A 15,941-nucleotide genomic window follows, 5' to 3' on the forward strand; every position below is an offset into this window, starting at 1 on the left:
TATTGTATGATTACAAATAATTTGATTATTTTTTTCTTAGAAAAGGAAGTAGAGAAGACTTAGAACCCTTACTGTTGCTGAAAAAAAAGGATATTACGCTTTTATTTAAATTGCGTTCAAGGTATCATTTTTATACAAGACCTTTATTTTATTTTCTTCTATTATTGATATTGATAAAAAAAATATGTTACATTATTTTTATAATATTGTGCTTAAAAATCTTTTTAATACACAGTTGTGAACTTTGTTAAAATTGTTTTTTATTTTATTAAAATATTATTGTATGATTACAAATAATTTGATTATTTTTTTCTTAGAAAATGAAGTAGAGAAGACTTAGAACCCTTACTGTTGCTGAACAAAGAATATTACGCTTTTATTTAAATTGCGTTCAAGGTATCATTTTTATACAAGACCTTTATTTTATTTTCTTCTATTATTGATAAAAAAAATATTTTAAATAATTTTTATAATATTGTGCTTAAAAATAATTTTTAATACACAGTTGTGAGCTTCGTTAAAATAGTTTTTTTATTTTATTAAAAAATTATTGTACGATTACAAATATTTAGATAATTTTTTCTTAGAAAAGGAAGTAGAGAAGACTTAGAACCCTTACTGTTGCTGAACAAAAGAATATTACGCTTTTATTTTAATTGCGTTCAAGGCATCATTTTTATACAAGACCTTTATTTTATTTTCTTCTATTATTGATTAAAAAAATGTAACATTATTTTTATAATATTGTGCTTAAAATATTTTTAATACACAGTTGTGAACTTCGTTAAAATTGTTTTTTATTTTATTAAAAAAATTTGTATCATTACAAATAATTAGATAATTTTTTCTTAGAAAATGAAGTAGAGAAGACTTAGAACCCTTACTGTTGCTGAACAAAAGAATATTACACTTTTATTTAAATTGCGTTCAAGGTATCATTTTTATACAAGACCTATTTCTTCTATTATTGATAAAAAAAATATTTTAAATTATTTTTAGAATTATATGCTTAAAAATATTTTTTAATACACAGCTGTGAACTTCGTTAAAATTGTTTTTTATTTTATTAAAAACTTATTGTATGATTACAAATAATTAGATCATTTTTTTTCTTAGAAAAGGAAGTAGAGAAGACTTAGAACCCTTACTGTTGCTGAACAAAAGAATATTATGCTTTTATTTTAATTGCGTTCAAGGTATCATTTTTATACAAGACCTTTATTTTCTTCTATTATTGATAAAAAAAAAATGTAAATTATTTTTAGAATATTATGCTTAAAAATATTTTTTAATACAGAGTTGTGAGCTTCGTTAAAATTGTTTTTTTATTTTATTAAAAAAATATTGTATGATAAGAAATAATTGATAATTTTTTCTTAGAAAATGAAGTAGACTTAGTACCCTTACTGTTGCTGAACTAAAGAATATTACGGGTATACATTTTATGCAAGACCTTTAGTTTCTTTTAATATTGACAACATAGGAATTGTAAAAATATTTTTATAATATTGTGCATAAAAAATAGTTTAATAACAATTGTAAACTTTTTAAAAAAATTTTTTTTTATTAAAAATTGTTGTATTGTTACAAACAATTTGATTTTGATTCATTAAGTATATTTTTTAAGGCTACAAAATAACAAAGTGAATGTAATTTGACTTACAACGGTCATAAATGTGTTTTAAAACAACAAGCATTTCATTTATAGGGATTCAAATACATATATTTTAAATTACAATATAATTAGAGCCTCCCATTTAAAAAAAAAATGACTGCAGCGCTTTATTATAAGCCCATCTGCACTTAAAGCAGAATAATAGGCAGCCCTTTTTTTTTTTTCATTTTGGAGGGAGGGTTATATCCCTTGCCAGTTTATTTTTTGCCATCTGTGTCCCATTTGGGAGATTTACCTTCACTTCCTGTCCCATAGCCAAAACAGGAAGTGACAGAAAAACCCTGCAAATGATGGAATTCCTTGGAGACCCCCTCTATTACTTTTCTGGGGACAACCCAAAAAGTGGGGTTTCTTTTATTTTCACTTTTGATGATAATGGTAAACAGGATAAATAGGGAGGGGGAATCTCCTTAATGGGGACACCAACAGCAATAAAACGGACAGGCGCTCTAATCCCTCTCTACTCTGTCCAAAACTAAAAATAAAGTTTTGCCTTTAGGTATACTTTAAATTTTCTCATACCCCACTGAACATATATTGGCCTACGCTAACATATTTTAACATGTATTCTAAAAAAATTTAAAATTTAATTATATTTTCTAAAGTCATATGTTTAAAAAAATATATTTTTAAAAATATAGTCTTCAGATTTTTTTTTAATGTATAAAAAAGTAATTTTAACATATATTTTTACAATATATTTGTAAATGCATTCCACAAATGTAGATTAAATGTGATTTCAAAGACATATATTTGAAAATTTATTTTTAAAAATACATTTCATATATCTTTTAATATATAAAAAATGCATTTCAACATACAGTGTATATATATATATATATATATATACATACATATATACTGTGTTGAAATGCATTTTTTATATATGAAAAAAAAAAGAAATATATTTTTAAAAATACATTTTCACAAATATGTCTTTGAAAGTAAATAAATAAGTATATATATATATATATATATATATATATATATATATATATATATATATATATATATATAATTTTTTTCAATATATTGAATACGGCCAATATTGTAGTATTTCAAATATATGTTAATATATTTGGGAAGGATATTTTTTAAATATATTTAATGTATATTTTTCTTCCATGTGGGTTTTTCATGCTTGCACTACAGTAGAATGAGAAGTTAATCCAGGGGGTGTGGCTCTCAGTATTGTAACTGCCTATTTTCAAGCCTATAGTTGTCAATCATCATCCGCCCACACCTAGTCCTGCCCACTGCTTTCTGGATTAGCTGTACTGCCTCTGCTGTTGAAACCCTCCCACTGTGAGCTGCAGTGTCTGGGAGGGGGAGCGTATGAGACACAAATTAAAGGAGGAACTGGCCCAGTCAGGGAATGTAAAGGATTTTTTTTCTTATTTTTTTAGACTCGTACATAGTAATAGGATTTGGGACTTGTTTAAACTGTCATACAGGAGCTATTACATCTACTTTAGTTAATGTATTCTACATAACGTTTTTTTCCTAAATTTTACTGTGCTGCATATAATTAAATCTAAATTAAGATTTATGAACAACACACCTTCTTTTATAATTTTTTTTTTAATAATAAACTATTTTGTATTCTACAAAAAGTTTTTTACCTAAATTTTACTGTGCTGCATATAATTAAATCAAATATAATAATTAAGATTTATAAACAACACACCTTCTTTTAAAAATTTTTTTAATAATAAACTATTTTGTATTCTACAAAAGGTTTTTACCTAAATTTTACTGTGCTGCATATAATTAAATCAAATATAATAATTAAGATTTATGAACAACACACCTTCTTTTATCATTTTTTTTTTAAATAATAAACTATTTTGTATTTTACAAAGTTTTTTACCTAAATTTTACTGTGCTGCATATAATTAAATCAAATATAATAATTAAGATTTATGAACAACACACCTTCTTTTATCATTTTTATTTTTAAATAATAAACTATTTTGTATTTTACAAAGTTTTTTACCTAAATTTTACTGTGCTGCATATAATTAAATCTAATTTAATAATCAAGATTTATGAACAACACACCTTCTTTTATCATTTTTTTAATAATAAACTATTTTGTATTCTACAAAGTTTTTTACCTAAATTTTACTGTGCTGCATATAATTAAATCTAATTTAATCATTAAGATTTATGAACAACACACCTTCTTTTATAATTTTTTTTTAAATAATAAACTATTATTGTAAAATGAAAGAATGTTCTACCAGCCACATTTGACAGAACTATATGGCACATGCACTCTATATAAAATAAATGGAAAAAAAAAAAAAAGAGCAGTGTGCTGAGGAGAGTGAACTACCCTCTGTTGTCATGCTAAATACAGACAGACCTGATGGTCCGCAAGCCTAAATATAAATTAATAGGGATCTTACCTTGGAGTGTGATCTTTAATCTAATTAACATTACTGTAAGTAATGCAAAAAATAGAAAACAAATATTATGTTAGAAAAAAAAAATTGATAATACAAGACAAATATTTGCATTCAAAAGAGTAAATTGTTTAAAGGCTTCAGGTTTTCCGAAATAATGAAATGTGAATAATTTTTTTTTTTTTTTTTAAATCTCCTCCATTATGTCATATTTATTACTATTTTTAAAGCAACCGGAGGAATATAAACAATATTAAAATGACATATAAATGATGTATTTTAATTTCAAGTAATACTTTAAAATAGTGAACAGACCACTAAGCAACAGTCAGAGTACCTAAGCGGGTTGTGCAATATAATAATTAATTTTGAATTTCAGCACAGAAGGGGTTAACAAAAGGAGTACTGCATTTCTAGGGGGGGGGGGGTATTTTTTAGAAAAATATCCCAGACACGCTGAGACGTCGTGTTCAGTTACCTGTTGCTCTTAGAGCTGAAAGTGCGTGTGGGGTAATTGGGGGGTGTGATATCTCGCCATTTTCCAGAAATCTCATTAGGAATGGAAAGTAAAAAAGAAAGAGTGGCCCAAAAAGACTGACACCTCTGAGAATTCTTTCTGCAATTTAATATACACATGTTTGCTCCAAAAACATTCAGACCCTGCAAGAAGTAAACGAAAGAAAATTATTTTTAAGAAAATGGCGGCATCATAAAAAAAAAACATACATAGTTATGTAACTGTTCCATACAGACAATATTTGCAAGCTGCCTATCCCCCCCCCCCCCACCAAAAACATTGGATCGACCACGCTGTTTGTTCTAAATGAAAAAAAAAAATTATAAAAATATTCAGATAGTGTTACAACTGGTGTAATATTTTGTTATACGTGAAAAAAAAAATTCTAAAAATAATCAGATACTGTTACAACTGGTGTAATATTTTGCTTTACGTAAAAAATTTTTTTTTTTTTAAATAATCAGATAGTGTTACAACTGGTGTAATATTTTGCTATACGTAAAAAAAATAAAATTGTAAAAATAATCAGATACTGTTACAACTGGTGTAATATTTTGCTATACGTGAAAAATAAAAAATTGTAAAAATAATCAGATACTGTTACAAGTGGTGTAATATTTTGCTATACGTAAAAAAAATAAAATTGTAAAAATAATCAGATACTGTTACAAGTGGTGTAATATTTTGCTATACGTGAAAAAAAAACCTGGATTTTTTATGTATATTATATAGTTTGTTACATATTTTTTAAGCCTAAACATCTAACATAGGTGTTTAAAATAATGGTTATTTTGGGTATGGATTTTTAAAACTGGAATTATTAGTATTTTAGCAGAAAACATTTTGGCCAATGAGTTGAGTTGATGTGAAAATATAGAGACAATTCTAGGTTGTGTTAATATCGTAACCCCCCTAGCAATTCATTTTTCCTATATGTAGCCCAAAAAAATGGAAATGGTACCGTTCAAATGCCCCCCCCCCCCAACCAGTTGGATCAGCATGTGGATAGACTGCTGCAAGACAAATGGGATTTGCTTGTCAGGCACCAGTAGACTAAAAAAAAAATAGCGGCCGTCTACACACAGCCACCAACTTCCTGTTGCATAAATGTGAATGAAATGGGTGACAGATGGCTTCAGTTCCTGTTCTCCACCTTAATCATTGAGGCCTCTGCAATTAATCTCCAAAAAGGACGAAACGCGTCTGGGGAGTTCTCTGTAGGTGGAGAACAGGAGCTGAAGCCATCTTTCACCCATTTCATTCACATTTATGCAACAGGAAGTTGGTGTCTGTTGGTGCCATTTTGTTGGAATTAATTTTTCTTATTTGGTCCCTTTTGGACTTATTCAATAAGTATATATATATATATATATATATATATATATATATATATATATATGTATATACACTGCATGTTGAAATGCATTTTTTATATATTACAAAATATATGAAAAATATTTTTAAAAATATATTTTTTAATATATGTTCTTCAGATTTTTTTAACATATAAAAAAGTAAATTTAACATATATTTGTACATATACTTGTAAATGTATTCCAAAAATGTAGATTAAATGTATTTTTAAAGACATACAGTATATTTGAAAATGTATTTTTAAAAATATTTTCCACATATTTTGTAATAAAAACGCATTTCAACATACAGTATATATATTATATATATATATATTGAATACGGCCAAAATTGTAGTATTTCAAATATATGTCAATATATTTTAAAAATATTCTTCCCAAATATATTGACATATATTTGTAGTATTTCAAATACATTTTCAAATATACTGTATGTCTTACATACAGTATATACATGTAATCTATATTTTTGGAATGCAGTTACAAATATATGTTAAAATGACTTTTTTATATGTTAAAAAAAAATCTGAAGAATATATTTAAAAAATATATTTGTCAAAATATTTTTCATATATTTTGTAATATATAAAAAACGCATTTCAACATGCAGTGTGTGTATGTATATGTATAAATATATATATATATATATATATTTTTTTTTTTTAAATTTAGTAAAATAAATTTTGAAATATATTGAATATGGTCACCAAAATTGTAGTATTTCAAATATATGTCAATATATTTGGGAAGAATATTTTAAAAATATATTTCAAATATATTTTTCTTCCATGCGGGGTCACCCTAGAATTGCATGTTTGTTACTGGAAGCATTACCAGGTGACATAGAAAAAAAAGAAAGCAGCCAGAATATCCAAAAACTGGTAAAGAGTGTTATATATAGTAAATTTTTTGTTCTTGGGTTCAGTTATCCTTTAAAGTGGTTGTAAATCCTTACATCCTGCTCCAGACCGGTTAAATCTGAACTTCGGCAATTTTTTTTTTCCCCAGGCAGTGGGACTGTACCTGCACTGAACGGGTTAACTGCTTGTTTAGTCAAGGGGCGAGTAGAAAGCTTATACTCACCCGATCCTAATCTCCAGCGGCAAACAACGCCCCCCACGATCCAGCGGTGGACTGTTCCAGACATCTTTGCATGCAGAGCAGGTCTATGGGTGTGATGACGTCAGGAACAGTCCACTGAACAAGATTGCTAGACCGTGGGGGAACGGGGGGGGGGGGGGGGTAGACAGGAGCTACAGGGACAGGTCCTATGTTGGGAAGATTGGAGAATTAGGTGAGTACATCACCGCACTCCTCTCCCCTAGACAAAAGGGACAGTTAACCTGTGCAGTGCTGGCACAGACCCACTCCATGGGAAAACATTTTTTTTTCCACCTTTAAAGTTAGTTGTGGCTCTGCTGCACTCAGTGAAGCAACTATCTATTTTCTAGGTCTGACCAGGTTGGTGGTGGAACGTGTCTTCCTCTAGAAGAAGCTTCCATAAATAGAGTAGGGGGGTCAACCACTGAGTTTATTTGACCTCAGCCGATCCCTGGGAGGGGACGCCCGCAAGAAGGCTGGGGAGAAGATAAATGCTTGGGAGGCTTGTTCAGAATGGTCTTCTTCAGGGCCGCTGCCCCCAGCTGGTAGCTGGTGGACTGAGGAACTACTGCTGCAAGGCCTCAGCATGAGTCTGGCTCAAGGCCTAGAGGAACCTGGATTTAAAAGACCTGGAGGAACCTGACCTGTAGAATCTGGGCTGGAGAGAGAACATTTTTACTGAAGAATGTTGAAGGGGAGTTGGGTGGGGTTGCCTCTAGACATTGTGAGTAGGACCTTTGGTCTATAGCTTCAGGTGTGGACCTGGAGGAAGCTGACCTGTAGAATCTGGGCTGGAAAGGGAACCTTTTTACTGAAGAATGTTGAAGGGGAGTTGGGTGGAGTTGCCTCTAGACATTGTGAGTAGGACCTTTGGCCTATAGCGCCAGGTATGCCTGGAGGTTATACTCCGGATGTCGCTATGTGGACTGTGACTGCTCTCATAGGGTCTCAAGGCAGCTGGTCATTTCTTCATCTACCTACAGGACTAACTAAAGCTGCGTTTGAAGAATTTTGTGCGCAGAATTTGTCCTACTGTATCTGATTTTGGAGTATCTTGCACCCTTACCCCTCTCTCCTGGTGAATGACTGCACTAAATCAGCAAAGACTGAGCTTGGTGTGCTTGAAATTGGTGTCTGGGCCTAGCAGCGTCTGAACAGGTAAGGGAGACCTAGGTCATTTCCAGCAGCCCCTTAAGGGGTGAGCACTGCATATATAGCAGCTGAAGTGACTTACGTCAGGCGATACTCACAGAGCTGAAACGGATCCTCCTACGTAAGGTTTACCTGTTTATCTGCACCCTCACTCCCCTACAGCCGTTTAAAGTACACATATCAAAGGCTATTTCTGAGCTCCAGAAGGCAGGGGGTGGGGATCTGACATCACATACTGCACAACGTAGACAAAGAAGCTGAGTGTAATTTGAGACCTGAGTGGAGGATATGGACACATCCCCCTTTACACAGTCTCATAGGGAAACATGCACGGCTTGTTAGCAGGTGACACTGAAGTCGCTGCATTTATGAATGTATTCCTGCCCCATATCAGTGGGACTACCTACATCCAGCGGTGTGTCAGCCAGAGGTAAGGTCAGGGCAGGGGGATCTGACATCACACACTGCACAACATAGACAAAGGAGCTGAGTGTAATCTGAGACCTGAGTGGAGGATATGGACACATCCCCCCTTTACACAGTCTCATAGGGAAACATGCACAGCTTGTTCATAGGTGACACTGAAGTCACTGCATTTATGAATGTATTCCTGCCCCATATCAGTGGGATTACCTACATCCAGTGGTGTGTCAGCCAGAGGTAAGGTAAGGGGGTGGGGATCTGACATAACACACTGCACAACACAGAACAAGGAGCTGAGTGTAATCTGAGACCTGAGTCTCAGAACTACATCCAGTGGTGTGTCAGCCAGAGGTAAGGTTGCCTCCAGTTTTGTCGGTTTATAGGGGAGTGTTTCCGGGAGCATGGGATGGTCCTTTTTTTTCTTTTTTGCTCCCCTGGCAAAGCAAGGGAGACTACACATATTACGATGTGGTCGTTAGTGAAGGAAGGAGTTAACCCGTAACGGGACCCGGAGTCAGGAGATGTAAAGAGACCCGGAGTCAGGAGATGTAACTAACCCAAAAGTATGCAGACCATTGTACAGCCTCACCATTGAATAGTCTGAATCACGGGTGTCAAACTGGCGGCCCTCCAGCTGGTCCAAACTACAAGTCCCATGAGGCATTGCACAATTGACAGTTACAAGCATGACTCCCAAAGGCAGAGGCATGATGGGGTTTGTAGTTTCGCAAGAGCTGGAGGGCCGCCAGTTAAACACCCCTGGTCTAAATTGTTCTATAGGTCTAGTCTGGTCTCTTGATGAAGATACGTTCATATGTGCCATCTCAGTGTGTGCAAAGAGGGTAGCAAAGGGTAATCCATCAAGAGTGTTTGAAGAGCTTTTGTAACATCAGTATGCAGAAAGAAGAACAGCCAGTTCGGTATGGTGGTAGCCAGTTGAGGGTTTCAGTCGGAAGGTTGGCTTAGTGTTCGTCTAAATTTGCCCTTCTCTGCAGTGGGTGCCTTTGCTAGGAACTCTGCCGTACAGAGCCTTCTTTGTGGTCCAGGCCCCAAAGCTAAGAAGGCTCCCTACCGCAGAGTTCCTAGCAAAGGCACCCACTGCAGAGAAGGGCAAGTTTATGCGAACACTAAGCCAACGTTCCGACTGAAACCCTCAACTGGCTATCACCATACCGAACTGGCTTTGCAAATGTATGGTGTTCCCCTATGGGTATGGTGAAGGGAATTTAGTGTTCTGCGCTGTGGACCTCAAAATGCTCTGTAATCTGGACCCAGGACATGGAGGACAGGAAGGAGTCCACCCGTAACGGAACCCGGAGTCAGGAGATGTAAAGAGGCCCGAATTACAGGGGATATAACTAAGCCAAAAGTAAGCCAGACCGTTGTACAGCCTCACCATTGAATAGTCTAAATTGTTGCTACCTCAAGGGGGGCCGTGATATTTAACATTATCTATGCTACAGAAGCCTTCAGTGACTTTTGTTCAACTAGTGGGCTTCTTGGTAATGGAATTGCAGTACGGAGCCTTCTTAGCGACGGGGCCTAGACCACAAAGAAGCAAGACCTTGCAAATGTATGGTGTTCCCCTATGGGTTGGAGCATCACAAGTATGCTGTGCTGAAGAACTGGTGAAGGGAATTCAGTGTTGACCTCAAAATGCTCTGTAATCTGGAGCCAGGACAGGTAGGACAGGAAGGAGTCCACCCGTAACATTGTCTACGCTACAGAAGCATTCAGGGACTTTTGTTCAACTAGTGGGCTTCTTGGTAATGGAATTGCAGTACGGAGCCTTCTTAGCGACGGGGCCTAGACCACAAAGAAGCAAGACCTTGCAAATGTATGGTGTTCCCCTATGGGTTGGAGCATGACAAGTATGCTGTGCTGAAGAACTGGTGAAGGGAATTCAGTGTTGACCTCAAAATGCTCTGTAATCTGGAGCCAGGACAGGTAGGACAGGAAGGAGTCCACCCGTAACATTGTCTACGCTACAGAAGCATTCAGTGACTTTTGTTCAACTAGTGGGCTTCTTGGTAACGGAATTGCAGTACGGAGCCTTCTTAGCTACGGGGCCTGGACCACAAAGAAGCAAGGCCTTGCAAATGTATGTTGTTCCCCTATGGGTTGGAGCAAAACAACTATGCTGTGCTGAAGACCTGGTGAAGGGAATTCAGTGTTCTGTGCTGTTGACCTCAAAATGCTCTGTTATCTGGAGCCAGGACAGGTAGGACAGGGAGGAGTCCACCCGTAACGGGACCCGGAGTCAGGAGATGTAACTAAGCCAAAAGTAAGCCAAACCGTTCTACAGCCTCACCATTGAATAGTCTAAATTGGTGCTACCTCAAGGGGGACTGTGATATTTAACATTGTCTACGCTACAAAAGCCTTCAGTGACTTTTGTTCAACTAGTGGGCTTCTTGGTAATGGAATTCCGGTACGGAGTCTTCTTAGCTACGGGGCCTGGACCACAAAGAAGCAAGGCCTTGCAGATGTATATTGTTCTCCTATGGGTTGGAGTAAATCAAGTATGCTGTACTGAAGAACTGGTGAAGGGAATTCAGTTTTGACCTCAAAATGCTCTGTAATCTGGAGCCAGGACAGGTAGGACAGGAAGGAGTCCACCCGTAACATTGTCTACGCTACAGAAGCATTCAGTGACTTTTGTTCAACTAGTGGGCTTCTTGGTAATGGAAATCTGGTGCCAGGACAGGTAGGAACAGACCTATGTCAGCGGCTGAAGAAGAGACGCAGACCTTCTGGTGTGGGGCCTGGTTGGGTGATTTACAATATAGTCATCAGCAGGTGTTAACCCATATTCATTATCATTATTTTAGTGGTGATTGCGGCACGTACAGTGTGGTTCCTCCGTGTCACCAGGCAGTGGGGCCCAAGCGTGGCCCTCTTCCACAGCAGGAGAGAGGGGTGAGGTTGTCTCCCAAGATTCTATAGTGTCAGCATAGACTGCCAGAAGTGACTCACGCAGGTAGCAGAGGGGAGGGGCAGACAGAAACCACACTAGGTGATTTGGATTAAGGCTAGTACACACTATAGAAGGATATGTTTTGTTCATTTTTTTGTGTCAGAGTTTTACAACCACTTTAAGTTTCCTCCAATTTATTTGAATTTCCAAGAAGAGAACAGCTTTAAATAAAATGTTTACTGCCCCTTCACTAAAATAATCTAGGAGGCTTTCACAAAAAAAAAGGTATTTAATTAAAAAAGGTATTAAAAAAAATAAAACGGTATTTAAATAAACATAGCATGGTATATATAAGGATTTATTCCGCTTCAAAACATGTTAAAAACTTTTGTAGTTTTACATCTATGAAACAAAAAGAATATATAAGAATTTTAAAATGACTTTACTTGGTTCCCTTTCTAAAACGGCATTAAAAAAAAAAAGGAAAAACGTCCTCCCACTGTGAGGTGCAATAATAATTTAATTAATTGAAAACATAATAACATTTACATTATGTCCCATTTATTACAGCCAGATCCAATTAATTGCTTGGGTGCAGACTTGGTGTTTGCTTCCTCTGAAATGTAATTAATTAGAACTGCTTATTTAGCCAAACAAATAACCTCTAGAACTGGAATGAATCAGTCGTGAGAACTGCGAACAATTATTGAAAAGCTCATATTGCCAATTAACAAAAATAAAAAAAATTGCTTTCAGAAAACCGACGATTTTAAAGGGTATGTTTACCTTTAGAATAATGCCCTTCGACCATTTCCCCTCCCACCCAAATCGTCATACCATTTTCAAAACTGGTACAGTTCTGTTACTATTGGTCTGCATGTTTCCCTATAAGGCTGTGTCCATATCCTCCACTCAGGTCTCAGATTACACTCAGCTCCTTTGTCTATGTTGGTCAACTGGCAATGTAGTCCAGAAGCTGGATTTGATGGTGGATCCTTTGTAGGACACTCTTTGAAATCGTATGCTTTGTCTCTTTGTGATTTTATGACTACGTGCACTATACTTTTTTGTAGAAAAAAAAAATAATTTTAGCTGATAATAGTATATTTATTACATTAATAGTTGTGCCTCACTAGGCAAGAAGGCATATGGTGGTATCTACTAATCAACCGGCAATGTTGGTCAACTGGCAATGTAGTCCAGAAGCTGGATTTGATGGTGGTTCCTTTGTTGGACACTCTTTGAAATCATAAACTTTATCTCTTTGTGATTTTATGACTACATGCACTAAACTTTTTTTGTAGGAAAAAAAAATAATTTTAGTTGATAATAGTATATTTATTACATTAATAGTTGTGCCTCACTAGGCAAGAAGGCATATGGTGGTATCTAGTAATCAGGTTAGGAGCCAGCTGACGTGGCCTAAACATTTAAGACCACCAGCAAAGCTGAAGTTATGGAATCTTGTCGTGCATGTGCAAGCCTCTAAATCAACCCTGTGTCCCTCTTGCACCCACCTGCGTTCTTAACCTAAGCATTGTCTTCTGACCAAGTATCCATTAAGCCATTAAATGTTGGTACCCTCTGCTAATATGCCAACTATGCAAGCAGGCTTATGGTGGTATCTACTAATCAGGGCAGGAGCCAGCTGACTTGGCCTAAAAACTTTTAAGACCACCAGCAAAGCTGAAGTTATGGAATCTTGTCGTGCATGTGGAAGCCTCCAAATCAACCCTGTGTCCCTCTTGCACCCACCTGCATTCTAAACCTAAGCCTTGTCTTCTGACCAAGTATCCATTAAGCCATTAAGTGTTGGTACCCTCTGCTAATATGCCAACTATGCAAGCAGGCTTATGGTGGTATCTACTAATCAGGGCAGGAGCCAGCTGATGTGGCCTAAACTTTTAGGACCACCAGCAAAGCTGACGTTATGGAATCTTGTCGTGCATGTGGAAGCCTCCAAATCAACCCTGTGTCCCTCTTGCACCCACCTGCATTCTAAACCCAAGCCTTGATTTTTGACCAAGTATCCATTAAGCCAGTGGTGTCCAAACTATGGCTTGAGGGCCAGATGTGGCCCTTTGTTTGCATTTATACAGCCCTTGGGGACTATTCTTCCATCAACAGTGGGGCATAATTCCTTCCACCAACACAAACGATGGGACACTATTCCTCCCACTAATATTAATGATGCAACAGTATTCCTCCCACTGAAACCAACAATTGGGCAGTATTCCTCCCACTGGCTCCAACAATGCGGCACTAGATCTTCAACTGATACCAATGATTGGGCATTACTCCTCCTCCTACTGACCACCAACCCTAAGGTAATGTTTATTCTTATTGATGCTGGGTCAGGGCCATTTTCTACTCCTGCTGGCCACAATCCGGCCCCCTGAAAGTCTGAAGGACAGTAAACTGGCCCTTTGTTTGAAAAGTTTGGAGACCTCTGCATTAAGCCATTAAATGTTGGTACCCTTTGCTAATATGCCAGTTTGCAAGCAGGCATATGGAGGTATCTACTAATCAGGGCAGGAGCCAGCTGACTTGGCCTAAACATTTAAGACCACCAGCAAAGCTGAAGTTATGGAATCTTGTCGTGCATGTGCAAGCCTCTAAATCAACCCTGTGTCCCTCTTGCACCCACCTGCATGCTAAACCTAAGCATTGTCTTCTGACCAAGTATCCATTAAGCTATTAAATGTTGGAACCCTCTGCTAATATGCCAACTATGCAAGCAGGCATATGGAGGTATCTACTAATCAGGGCAGGAGCCAGCTGATGTGGCCTACACTTTTAAGACCACCAGCAAAGCTGAAGTTATGGAATCTTGTCGTGCATTGTGCAAGCCTCCAAATTAACCCTGTGTCCCTCTTGCATCCACCTGCATTCTAAACCCAAGCCTAGACTTCTGACCAAGGATCCATTAAGCCATTAAGTGTTGGTACCCTTTGCTAATATGCCAACTATGCAAGCAGGCATATGGTGGTATCTACTAATCGGGGCAGGAGCCAGCTGACGTGGCCTAAACGTTGAAGACCACCAGCAAAGCTGAAGTTATGGAATCTTGTCGTGCATTGTGCAAGTCTCCAAATTAACCCTATGTCCCTCTCGCACCCACCTGCATTCTAAACCCAAGCCTTGACTTCTGACTAAGTATCCATTAAGCCATTAAGTGTTGGTACCCTCTGCTAACATGCCAACTATGCAAGAAGGCATATGGTGGTGTCTATTAAACAGGAGCCAGCTTTAGATGAAATTCACCAGGTCTAAACATTTAGGCCTCATACACACAGGACGTTTTTGCAGCCACTTTTAGGGATTTCAGGCGTTTTTTTTTTTCTCCTTCTTCCAAACATGGCCTTCCATGTTATCCTATGTGTCCATGCACACATAGACTTTTGGAAGCTTTTAGTAGCAGCATTGTTTACCAGCAGGAAAAAAAAGCCCAGGGCCAGTGCGTTCAGGAGCAGCAGTGTGTTGGCAGAAAAAAACGCTTGACTCGTTTAAACACAACAAGCGTTTAGGCACGTTTACAAGCGTCAAGCTCTTGAGCATTAATTAATTTCAATTTCAATTATCATTCTGGCCAATGAAATGAATGGACTCCCAAGAGCTTGACACTTGTAAGCGCACCTAAACGCTTGTAAAAGTGTTAGATAGTTTCACAAGCGTCAGGCATTTTTTCTGCAAAACCGCTGCTGCCAGGACAGCTTCTAGGAGAGATATTTTTTAATGTCCTGTGTGCATGAGGCCTTAAAATTAGCAAAAAAGCTGAGGTTGATGAAGCCTTGTGGTACTTGTACAAGACTCCAAAATCAATCCCTTTGTCCCTGTCACATCCAATTGCATCTTAAACCCCAACTGTACAAAGGATCTCAACTTCTGACCAAGTTTTGAAGCCCAACCACCCTTCTAGGCAACAGTCAAATGCCAAAGTCTCTATTGCATACTGAAGTTCTAGCACTTTGCAACTGATTGACAAGGGATGGGCTTGGTGCTGGAATGGAGCCGGGCGTAATTTCAGCATGGCCAACCCTTGCAGCCTGGGCCTAGGATCCATGGGGCTCCACGGGGAGACAGGGACCAATTTGAGGAATAACACAGGTTCTCCTGGGCACCACAACGTGCCAAATTTCTGAACAGTTTCTAGCAAGGTTAAGTTTACATTAACACCATCGTACCACCCTGCAGGTACACATTAAAGGGGCTCTATCACCACTGTGTTATGGATCCTCCTGTCACTACAGAATGTAGGAGCCTACGGGAGGACCTACAGTGTGGAACGAGTATTTGATCCACTTGAGATGTCGAAAACCTGCTGTGAAGCCAATTGGCAGTGTCCATTACAAAGGTAAGTACACAGCCTGTTCTT

At 37.0% G+C, this 15,941-nt stretch overlaps 1 protein-coding gene across 10 annotated transcripts in view; it reads right to left on the reverse strand.

The window, feature by feature from the left end:
- CAMTA1 (calmodulin binding transcription activator 1) overlaps nucleotides 1–15,941 on the reverse strand; it is a 249,155-nt gene that overhangs the window by 22,393 nt on the left and 210,821 nt on the right. For 5 of the 10 annotated variants that reach the window (XM_089663126.1, XM_089663125.1, XM_089663134.1 and 2 more), the window contains exon 14: nucleotides 4,562–4,743. The exons of 4 other annotated variants lie outside the window; for them this stretch is intronic. In XM_089663126.1, coding sequence (XP_089519252.1) covers nucleotides 4,562–4,743 — 182 coding nt within the window. Of the gene's footprint in view, nucleotides 1–4,086; nucleotides 4,120–4,561; nucleotides 4,744–15,941 lie in introns of all 10 variants that reach the window. One more of the 10 variants, XM_089663128.1, reaches the window with a different exon arrangement.

Source organism: Staurois parvus, unplaced genomic scaffold, assembly GCF_062004578.1.
Source record: "Staurois parvus isolate SC_StPar_1 unplaced genomic scaffold, SC_StPar_1.0 ptg001631l, whole genome shotgun sequence".
Taxonomy (NCBI): domain Eukaryota; kingdom Metazoa; phylum Chordata; class Amphibia; order Anura; family Ranidae; genus Staurois; species Staurois parvus.